Source organism: Benincasa hispida, chromosome 4 (assembly GCF_027475165.1).
Source record: "Benincasa hispida cultivar pf3 chromosome 4, pf3_genome.v1.1, whole genome shotgun sequence".
Taxonomy (NCBI): Eukaryota; Viridiplantae; Streptophyta; class Magnoliopsida; order Cucurbitales; family Cucurbitaceae; genus Benincasa; species Benincasa hispida.
In genome coordinates, this window is record NC_143481.1 from 15108036 (window position 1) to 15119644 (window position 11609).

Below are 11609 nucleotides of genomic sequence, written 5' to 3' on the forward strand. Positions count from 1 at the left end.
GGTTTATTACTTCTCTGAATTTTTTTTTTTAAAAAGGAATTCGAAATTCAAGTAAGCCAATTGCACAGTTTGCCAACAACGACGCCAATTTGGTCGAGCTAAAAATAATGTCGTTAGTTCAAGCTTAACCCAAAACAAATAAAATTTGCAAAACACATACAACTACTAATGCTAACACATAATAACAGTGGAAGCACGAAGTCAATCCTCAAGGAACCTCTTTTAATTGGTAAAATTGACTTTTGAAATCCAAATCTGGAGGAGGGAGTTTATTGGTTTTTAAGAAACAAAATAAAATCAAAATAAATGCAATTGAATGAAACAAGAATTGTAACACAAACCTTTTTTAGTGAAGATTCGATAGAGAGAGATTCTTGGAAAATTTTTATTAACTAGGTTTTATTCTATCATCGATCTTGAACAAGTTATGTAAATTCAACATCTCATAATCCAATAGGGTAAAACCCTAAAGACCCAATTAACTAAATAATATGCTCAATACTAATTAGCACTAACCTAAATAAAAAAAACACTTCAATTAAGCAAATTCATGTTCTTTTTCTTAGATTGCTTTTAGAAACTAGGGTTTTCTTGATTACTACATTCAAGAAATACTATTGAGTTACGTTCAAGAACAATTTGTTGAATGAACTAAACTAAGAAATTCAAGAATTCTTAATTTTTGCAACTTATCCTACTATAGTGCCAAGCAAGAATTGCTAACAAGAATTTAGTAGAATTAAAGTGTCAACTTTTTCCTACTAATTTCTATTGAAATTGAACTCAAGAACATTCAAGAATGAAGAATTCACAAAAATACAGAAAAGAACTCAAGAAATCCAATCTAGATTAAAATATTTCCCAAGAAAATATACTTACCTAGCTATGAATTAAAGAAATCTTGGAAGAATTCATTGAAGAAATGATGGAATTCATGAAGCAATTCACAAAGAGAATTGTAAATTTTACAATAATTCTCTCAAGACAAATGAAATTCGAGGTTTTTTTTTCTCAAAATTCCATTCTCACTTTCCCTCTCTACATAAAAGTGAAAATGTTCTCCTCTGAATGAATTTATGGAAAAATTTACTTTTAAAGGTTGTAGGTCATAGCATTGTAACACTGATAGGAAGTGTTACAACGCTTGATTGCGTAAAGGCGCGTGCACAGATTTTTATTTTTCCATCAATGTCAGCAGCGTCGCAACGCTTGGGGTTAGCATTACAACGCTACCCTTTTTTCATAATTTTGTTACTTTCTGTCTTCTAGCGTCGAGGCTGTGTCGGGCCTTTGTACTTTTCTAGCGTTACAATGCTACTTCAGTGATGGCAAAATGGTAAATATCTTGACTTCTTCTAATTAGGTGATTTTTGGCTTGTTTTTACTCCTTTTAGCTCCAAACTTCTTCTAATTGCTCGAAAGTACTCCCGAGACTATTTTACCTATAAAATTGACATAATAAGCAAATTAATAGTATAAAATAGTTAATATGTAAAATATAATTATTTTCAAGACTTATCAATGATTCAAATAATTAATATGAATATGATTCATATTAAAACTATAGATTAATAAATATGAATGGGATTTATATTAAAATCATAGGTGATGAAAGAGATGTGTATTTGTGTATGATTTAAATGTACATTTAACTAAATATGAGATATTTAATTTAAAATCGATTAATTATTTATTTATTTTAATTAAATTATTTTCATTTTATTTTAATTAAATAAATGTGAAGTGAGTGATTTTTATTTGAAAAATCAATCCCATTTCATATTAAAAGAAGGTGAAAAGTTCTTCTCAAAGTTTTTTTTAGTAATGTGGAGGCTCGCATTCATCTCTCTTTCAAGTATTGAAGAGAAAAGGTTTCTCTAAATTTTTTTTTAAAAATCTCATCCACTCCAAGAAAAAATCAATTCCCTTTGTTCTTTTCCAAAAGTCACTTTTCACAAACCGGCCCTTGTCAAGAGAATAGTTAGGAAGACCCTATGGAGGCGTGAACATTTATCTTCGAGAGAGGATCTATTGCTATTCATAGAGGAAGAATGAATTGCTATGGATTTTCTTGAAGAAGAGTTCTTCAATTGTTTCTTCTTCCTTCTAATTTCATGCTTAACTTAGTACATATTGATGTATGTTTCTTCTTTTCAGTGTTGTATTTTCAAAATAAAATTGAAACAAAGCGATCATTCGCTTCTGCTATGGGATTCGATCCCTTCACTTAAATTCCCTAAAATAGGTATAAAAGTAATTTGAGATCATGTGTTTCAAATTTGGATGTTGGAACATAGTTGCAAGATGTTGCAAGACAATTGTGAGATGTTATAAGGTGTATATATATATAACCTAACAAACTCCCTAAAACATGTTCCTACCCAATCTTAAATCACCTAAAATAGGTAATAGATCACTTAAAACATAAAAATATATGTGGCATAATGAGTTAAGAAGGGGTCATTGGCAAGTTTTTGGTGGTGGTTGCAAGTTTTTATGTTGGAAGATAGGTGCAAGAGTCTTTGAAGATACAAAACAACACCTAAATGTGAACATGGATCATATAAATGTAGAGCAACTTTTGTCTTGCAAAATAAACCAATCAACAACAATATTCTCGAGAATCAAAGCAAAGGAACTCAACTCTCCTATTTTGGAAGTCAAGATAAATTTAGAAAATTAAAAAACCTAAGCAAATAAACAAAAACCAATAAAATCACTAAAATCAGTAAATAATCCAAATGTTAGAGATCTTCTTCTAAATCCAAATGAAGGTTTAAGTCCTTACAATGGTTGAAGGGTTGTCGGTCTTAGTCACCGTTCTTAAGCTCCGATCTTGGTCGGTATTCAAAGGGTCACCAATCGTCCACAATGATGGTTAGTCACCGTTTGAAGCCATAGCCCATCAAGGAGGAGATGCACAAGAGAAAAGAGTAGAAAACGATAGCCACATGAAACGAAAAATTTTATTTTTTAGGGGGTGTTTGGCTCACCAAGATAGTTGAGTTGAGTTGATATGACCAACTTTCAATGTTGGTGGAGTTGAGTTGGTATATTTTACCAACTCCCCCCAACTCTCCTTTCATCCTATGTTTTCAATGGTTCCACCCATTGGCTACTGTCGATGCCTATCCTACCACACTCCAAAACCAACTCCAGACTCCGACAACCACCTCCAATGATAACTTTGACAACCATCTTCGCGTGACCAACTTCGATGACTATTTTGGGCTTTGGTAACCATCTCCGATGATAATTCCAATGATCCAACTTCAATGACCACCTTCGTGTGACGAACTCTGAGAACCAATTTCAGGCTTCGACAACCACCTTCAACAACAAACTCCGATGTCCAACTCTGGCAACCATCTTCTAGGCTTCGAAAACCACCGTCGGCTATAAACTTCAACGAAAATCTCCTTCAATGACCACATTCGAGCGAGCAACTGACCAACTTTGGGCTTCGATAACCATCTCCGATGATAAACTTCGACAACCAACTCTAATACTACCTTCATGTGACCAACTTCAGGCTCCAGTAACTACTTCCGACTACAAACTCCAGGAAAAATCATCTTTGATGATCAACATTGATGATCACCTTCACACGACCAACTTCAGGTTTCGACAATTAAATCCAATACCACTTTCATGTGACCAACTTCAGGCTCCAACAACCACCTCTGACTCAAACTCCAGCATAAATCATCTTCGATAATCAACTTCGACAACCACTTCCAATTATTATAAGACTGATGACTTTAAAGTATGTTGTAGGGTTGTTGATTATATCAGTAATAGTATTTTGTTTACATTGAGTACAATATTTATACATAGAAATTTGTAAAATATATTTTTATTTAATTAAATTTACATATCAAATGAGTGTTAAGAATATTAGGAAAAGTATGCATGTATGGAAAGTATGTAACTGATAATAAAAAACCACAAAATGAAGATTTTTCCCTAGAACATTTTATAGCAATAATTAGAGAAAATTTGAAAAAAAAATTTCTAATGATCCTCCAAAGTGAAATTGTTGAAGAAATGTGATGGCATTTGATTAACAAATAAGATGATGGGGAAGATTCAATGTTTAAAAAAATTATTAGTAGAGTAAAAATGTAGAGTAACAATAGTAAGAAAAAGAAAAAGAAGAAAATGTTGATAAAATTCATGGAGAAAAATTAGGAATAAAAAGTTTTGATTTCTCATTTTATTTAACTATATTTATGCAAGAAATGTAGTGGGTTAATTGTTGTTCATTACCCAAAAAGTGAAAGAAAGAAAGAAAAACTTTAAAAATTAAAAGAAAAAAATTACAATCCATATTTTATTAAACAAACATGGGTAAAATTATTAAACAAAAAAGTTCAAAACAAAAAATAGTAATCATAAAGCATATTATTTAAAGTTAAAAACAACTACACCAAATACCCTAGATTTATAAACTCTACTATGTACTCTAAACACACATTTACGAACTCAAATCAAATAACTACACCTCAAACACAAACATAAGAATTATACAAATATATGAACTTCAGACATTCTATCTCAATTCAGCATCTCATATATTTTCTTAAGATTTTCTAATTTAAAGGCAATTGCGACCTTTTATACCTAATTTGTCCTAAAAGTCAATTTTTTAAAAATGATCTCAAGAGTGTTTAGTCCCTAAAAAAGGTCCTATTTTTAGTAATTTGCTAAGAAGATATATCAAATAAATGAGTGATATTTATAATTAGAACCCAGAATAGTATGGTGGCAATCGCTTAAAATGAAATATGTACAACATTTTTTATCACTACCATACTCGTTTCGTTCTAGTCTAAGTTATGAAATATTTACTTGGCGGCCATCGATCATATTAGATGCGATAAAAATAAGAGAGAGAATTCAAATCCCCCACCTTCTTTCCAAAAAATAAAAAATAAAAAAAATAAAATCGAGAATTGGGTGTCAACAACCACTCAAACTCATTCACAGTGGGAACGGGGAAACACGTGAGCGTAAAAGAAGAGGGCATCCTAGACCGGAGTGCGTAGTCGTTGAAGGCTTCAAGCACGGAAACTGGTCTTCTTGTTAACCTTGTTCCGGCGGGTATTATCGAAGACCGGTGCGGATTTTGGGAGTCTGGGACTTGACAATTTTCAAATTGCTGCCGATGTCGCACTGTTCCTGGACTGGACTGCCACGATGGGCGATTGGAGTGTACTGGTAAGTGGTAACAAAATCCGTAACTCCGTCAAACTTATTTTGCTTCAGTTTCTTTTTTATGGAATTGATACTTAAGGTGAACAATTCGAATCGAAGAACTCAGTTCGGAGAAGAAAAGTTATTGCAAGTTGTTCTGACTTTCCAGCTTCAGTTTGACACTGAAAACAATATATCTGATTAGGCTCTTTTAACTAAAACATTTCCTTCTAATGTGAACGTGGATTATCTTCCCCTTAAGTTGTTAGTTCCTAGATGATATGCTGATGTTTGTGTTTCATGGCTAATGCTATTCTATTTTATAGGGGCCCTACTTTCAATTCGCAGGCTCTGCGATATCTCATCATAATTTTGATTTTAAAATTGCAGAGCAGCTACTCATCATTTTATCCATATTTTGGATGGTTCAATGGCCAATGTTTTGATTATGTAGACCATGATTGGTCGTAACCACCTTTATAGCATCTAGCACAGTGGAAATCTGCATCATCAAACATCTGCTTTTTAATTACTAACTATAATGTTCGAGCTAAACATTGACTCCTATATACTATATTATTCAGATATATTTAATCCTATATGGAAAGATTCCTGTGAACTAGATCTTCCCAGAATATATGCTTTATCTAACCATCTAGAAGTATAAAAAGGGGTCACAAATGCGGACCACACACGTAAACACTACTAAGAATTTAGTATTATAGTCTAGGCTTAACAGGAATCATTTTCTTCATACTGAACTCTGTTGCTAGATGGCTTGCCAATCTGTAAGCATCCAATTGGAGGTGAAGTAGGAGTTCTCAGTTCCCCAAAAGTCTGCCAGCAGAAAGGATCATACAAGTGATAGTGCTCTTGCAGTGGTTTTAGCTCTATAGTAGTCAGTGTTACATCTGTACATGGTAGGTTGTCGCTACAGGCAAAATGTACAGGCTTGACTGTGTAAGTCCCTCTGATTCTCTCATAATTGATTCCTGATAGAGCCACTGCTGAAGTCTGGTTGCTGCATTTGGCTTTATCACAATAAAATTGGTCGATCACAATTGGTAATTGAACTTCAGACATTTGAATGTTTGAGAAGAGAACGTTCTGAACAGAGCCGGATCCACCCTGTAAAGATATCATTTGACATTCTGTCAATACTCGTGGATATTCAATACTTAACGTTTTAGATCACTTATGGGGCCTCCCAAATTTGAAAAAATGTGACCATCCACGAAAGACTTGTTAATTAAGAATTTTGTCGAGGTATTTGATTTCAGCATATGAGTATCAAGAAGACAACAGAATTGAAATTATAACAAACTGAAGGTTAAGAATAAGAACCTATACTCTCTCTCTCTCTCTCTCTTTTTTTTTTTTTCAATTTTTTTTGGGTTATGATCTATTATTAGAGTTTGTTCATTTGTGAGTCAGCACATGTTTTCATTTTTAAACATAAGTACCTGCCATGTTTTGATTCTAACACCGTTCATCGTGTTATGCATTGTGACATCTCGGACTGTTATGTTTGAAACACAAGCTTTTGTATGGTCCTTTCCTAGACTTCCAATGCTGATTCCATGTCCTGGCCCGCAGTTCACATTGTGTATGTATACGTTTGAGCATCCAGTTTGAATGGAAACACAATCATCTCCTGAAATGATCAGACAAAATTATCGGTCACATGTTTAGTTTGAATGTTTATCTAAAGGTGTTCTCATATGCCATGCTCATAATCCATACTGTTGTTTTTTCTCATTCTATTAAATTTAAAACCAAAATGCTGAAATTCTTTGGAGTATTGCACTCATATTTTAATATCACTATCACCATGGGTCTTAGCTTTTATAACTTCAAGGTACAAAAATTGGCAGAATAGTGTGGTTGGGATCACACCATGAAAGGGGAATTATTGAATCAAAGAGAAAAGAAAAAGAAGAAAGAAAAGGAAAGGCGTGGATTAACTTTAGGATCTATCTAATATCATTATTCAATATCAAGACCCCATGTTAGCACAAGCGACTCAAGGAGGAAGGATAGAAACAAGTTATATGCTTAAAGAGAAAATAAAAACTGAATGATGCAAACAAAATAAACATTATGGACACGGAACATATAGTTGTAGCTCAACTTTGAATGGTTGCAAATTGCTGTAGGGCAAGACTTAAGTCTCCCGAGTGGCTGAGTCCTGACAAGATAAGGTTGCATGTGCTCAAGACCCTTTCACATTTTATGTAAATATTTAGTATTTTATCCATCAAATTTTTCTTTTAAGTGGTCGTGGTGATTGAATGTCAACTATTGAGTTTTAACTCAAGAGTCAAGATATGCTCAGCGTTAACCATTTAAGTAGATGATATTTAATAACAGGATCAGGCCAGGTGATTGCAAGTGAAGTAATTACCACACGATAGACTGGTGCTATGGATTAGAACGTCTTTGGAGTTTTGCAAGTGAATTCCGTCAGTATTAAGACTGTCTCCAGGAGATGAGACGCTGATATCATGCACCAGGACTCCCACGCAGTTGTCAAACTTGAGGTGGCATTGGGGACTGTTTTGGATTGTTATGCCCGTGACTGTGGCATTGAAGCTTCCATAAAACCTAAGTGCCTGTGTAACATAACATTTCAAATAATTCTACAGGTTGAGAACGATATGGCCATAATGAAATCAAATCATCTTAGGAGTTTTAAGTAAGCTATCCTTACAGTTGGCTTGATGCTTGGCATTTTCCCTTCTAGATTGCTTCCTATCTGCCACATATGTTAGGAATGAACCACGATCATTTCCCTTTTCTTTTTACAACTAGAAAACTAGATATATTGAGGAAGAAAAGCATACTATAGATAACATTCATTACCGGCGATATCGGTTTTGTTTCATCTCTGGTCTTGTTTATGGGTATAATGAGTTTCATCTCATCATCTATGGGCTCATCGAAAGAGGAATCTTGCCACCAAACGGATCCTCTTCCGTCAATTATGCCACTTCCCCGTATGGTAATCCCTACCAGCTTTGTAAATTGGATCCATTGTAAGAGACCTTTCCCCCAAGTTTGGTGATCAGTGGGTGCGATAATTGTTCCATCCAGCTGCAAATTAAGTTTAATCAGCTTATATAATAGGGGGGACCATTAGGTTTTTGAAAATTTTGCTTATGTTTTCACAATTTCTTTATCATGATTTTCATCTTTCTCAAGTAACAATTCAAATTTGTAGCCAAATTTTAAAAGTAAAACAATATTTTAGAAACTACTTTTTAGTTTTCAAAACTTGGCTTGATATTCAAAACACTTGAAAAATATGCAACAAGACAAAGATATCAATAGGTGGAAGTGTTGTTAACAAGCTTTGTTCAAGGGTGTAATAGAGATGGGTTGTTATTTTACCGCTGTAAATTGGATATGTGATAAGGCTGGTTATAACTGTTTTTTTTTTTTTTCCCCCTTCTTCTTCCCTTTCTTTAAAGTATAAACTATGAAAGAGGAAAGAAATAAAAGATAATTTTTCTAGAGATGAATAAAAGATACTTTTGTGGGGAAACAGAGCTTCTGGATTCGATAATGTTTACCTGAAATACAATGTCTGGTTGGCAATATGGGCCAGAGAAGGAAATGGGTCCTACGAAGAACACATACTCTGCCGGAACCATGACCATTGATCCTTCAACCTTACAAGCGGCGGCCCAGGCGTCTTCAAATGCCTGAAATGGATGGTGCAAATATTTTCCAAGTATCAAAACCAGCGTTTGATGGTTTTCGATTGGTTCTGCCTAAGCCCAATTACATTATTACTGTTTCAAGAAAATTGCCATAACTAAATTATTTTCTATTCTTATCTGTGGGTCCCGCCTGCCCTGGTAGTTGCTCCTGAAGTCCGGCTTACCTTAAGTTGTGTGTCACCTACCTTTTCTTTTTCTATGTATAGTTTTCTACACAACATGTCATAGTAGAAAGCTATTAAGAAATATTATATTTTTCAAGCTGTACCATATCCTAATGTTTAAGTTAATTTGGTGATAAATTAGAAAGATCATAAATATTATATTCTCTGTCATTAATATTGTTATTCTTGCAACTATCTTGGCTTTGCTTATTTTTTCATGATAGCTGCTCTTTGTCCCTTGTGAGTTATTCCAAAAGGTAACAAAGAAGGGGGTGATTCAAGCTGGTCTTTCAACACAAAGGACGATTCATGCACTGTTACTATTTGTTCGAATTTTCTTCATAATATTATTTTTAGCACCAAAATTTGTCCATATCAGATATGTAAGATATGTGCTTGAAGTTTCTGAAAATTACAACTACTCAACTGGCAACATAAATCTATTTGTTTGTACAGTCGTTGGAAGTTAATTCTTTTGCAATGACCAATTCTGTTGGCTATCAATCTCCAAGTATTTCTATAGGAGGAAAAAGAAGAAGGTTGAATATGGCAGAATTGAACGTACCTTAGTGTCATCAGTCTCTCCATTGCCTTTAGCACCAAAATCTAGTACGTTAAATATGGCAGAATCGCCACCATTGGAGCCTTTCTTGGGTGGAGTTTGAACGATCTCTTCTTTTGGTTTAGGAGGAATTGGAGATGGAGGAGAGGCATTGTGTGACGGAGGAGCTTTCGAGTTGGAACCACCAGAATGGTGGTTCTTGCTACCTCCATGACTGCCTTTCTTCTTGGATAGAGAAGCAGAGGCATCCCTGCTCTGTCTCCAGTGTTTTCCTCTCCTTGCAATGCAGGCTTCAAAGTTTGAAGACCAAACAAGAAAAGCAATAAAAACCACAAGTGTTAAGCTTTTGGAACTCATCCCACTCCTCATTTTCAGTGGCAATGTGGAGGAGAAACAGAGAGAGAGAGAGAGAGAGAGAGAGCTAGTGTGTTGTATTTGAGACTGCCAAAGCAAGTGGGAGCTGAAGCGGGGTTAAATAGGTAGAGACTCTAAAAGCCTCGGGAGACTGCAGACAAATGCTAACAAACATACCATTTTGATAATGGCCCGAGGCATATTTATTTTTTCATTCCCCCTCTCCCTGTTTTTCCTGCTCTCCTTTATTAATTAGGAAGCTTTCTTTTTTGTGACTTCTGGTAGGAATTGTTTAGCTGAAACACAGCGACGTAGCGTTTTGGCCACATGTTGATATGTCATTGCATGTGACTCATCCAGTTGCCTCTTTAAAACTCATCTTAAATCACTCATCTACCATTGTCTACATATGCTCCCCTCAACTCTTACTATCTATTCCCTCTTTTTTACCTTATTTGAATCTGGACCTGCTTATTTATTTTAAATCCTTTTTCATTCAGAATTATACAAAGTTGCCTTTTCTTACATCACAACAACTACACAAAATCTTTCTATATCGTAATTGTGTATACATTTTTACTACAACTCTCCTTTTATTTACCTCCAAATCTGAAGATAGAGAAATGGAAATGAAGGTAATTTTGTTCACTGTTGTTTGTGTTGGGCTATGTTTTCGGGGTTCAATCATTTGTATGGTTAAGAATCGAAGTTATGAATATTATTTTAGTAGGTGATGTAAAAGCCAAAAAGACACACGTGAGTGGGTCTACAAGGTATCGAGGTCAGGCCAGCGCTGAATATAACAGCAGCTCTTTTTGGTCACATGCAAACTTCACGGGCCTAATCTTCTCCTTTCTTCTTTCCCATTTCTTTCTTTCTTTTTTTTTTTTTTCTTTTCCTTTTCCTTTTCCCCCATTAACTACAAACCTACAAAGCCCTCTGTTTGCCTGGATTTGCTATCTCTCTTTTCTTACAATAGGCACTTCAATTCCCCTATGATCTCTAGAATTACATTTTTTTTCCTTTTTCTTTTTTCTTTTTTCTGCGACAGAAAAAAAAAGAGACGATGAAGAAACGATCAAGTAAAAGAAAAGCTTTAAATTTTCGGTTCCCATGACAAACTGGTTCTTCATTTCAACTATTTTGGCGCTGTTTTGGCACTGTGTTTAGAACTCTTATCTTATCAGTCAATTCTTTTAATATATTAAAAGCGTACAAAAATGATAAAGGAGTGAAGATGGATAGAAAGCAACCCTTCAAAACTTCTTTCCTTCCCTCCCCCAAAATAAAGTTAGCGCCCATTGTTTTCCGTCAATAATGTTTTTTCTTTTCTAAAAAAAAAAAAAAACATAAAAACGACTGTACAATTTCTAAGCCACCAATAATTGAATTGCATAGTTTACACGTACACTAATCTTATTATCAAATGCCACTATCAGATGTCATGTTTGTAATGCCATTCCAAAAAAAATTATAATAACAACAATACATAATTAGAAAAGAAGAAATAAATCAAAGATGACAGTAATCCGTTCGTTGCGAGATAAAAGGCATAGAGAAATTTCCTTTTTCTTTTACTATATATTCAAGTTCAATAAATATAGAAGATAA

The 11609-nt window shown here is 34.3% G+C and overlaps 1 protein-coding gene and 1 long non-coding RNA gene across 4 annotated transcripts; one reads left to right on the plus strand and one right to left on the minus strand.

Moving 5' to 3' along the window:
- Nucleotides 1-4878: 4878 nt before the first annotated feature.
- On the plus strand, nucleotides 4879-6536 carry LOC150036520 (uncharacterized). 2 transcript variants are annotated; one of them, XR_016529267.1, is made up of 2 exons: nucleotides 4879-5220; nucleotides 5523-6536. It is a non-coding gene; the product is annotated as an uncharacterized LOC150036520 (long non-coding RNA). The 2 variants fall into 2 exon arrangements; XR_016529268.1 differs by having other exon boundaries at nucleotides 4958-5220; nucleotides 5587-6536.
- On the minus strand, nucleotides 5700-11052 carry LOC120075629 (polygalacturonase At1g48100). 2 transcript variants are annotated; one of them, XM_090313045.1, is made up of 8 exons: nucleotides 9648-11052; nucleotides 8769-8900; nucleotides 8059-8289; nucleotides 7907-7951; nucleotides 7601-7808; nucleotides 7328-7384; nucleotides 6660-6850; nucleotides 5700-6324 (listed from the first exon to the last, which is right to left on the minus strand). In XM_090313045.1, the coding sequence occupies exons 1-8, from the start codon at nucleotides 10011-10013 to the stop codon at nucleotides 5929-5931; spliced, it is 1626 nt and encodes a 541-aa protein (XP_090169171.1). In that variant the 5' UTR covers nucleotides 10014-11052; the 3' UTR covers nucleotides 5700-5928. The 2 variants fall into 2 exon arrangements, with proteins under 2 accessions (XP_090169171.1, XP_038885127.1); XM_039029199.2 differs by lacking the exon at nucleotides 7328-7384.
- Between the last annotated feature and the right edge of the window lie 557 nt (nucleotides 11053-11609).

Coding starts and splice junctions, on each gene's coding strand:
- LOC120075629 (XM_090313045.1), bottom strand. CDS start 10,013: ATGAGGAGTGGGATGAGTTCCAAAAGCTTAACACTTGTGGTTTTTATT. Junction 7,952..8,058: donor AAACAAAACCGATATCGCCG/GTAATGAATGTT, acceptor CATATGTGGCAG/ATAGGAAGCAATCTAGAAGG. Junction 6,325..6,659: donor TTAGAATCAAAACATGGCAG/GTACTTATGTTT, acceptor ATATCTTTACAG/GGTGGATCCGGCTCTGTTCA.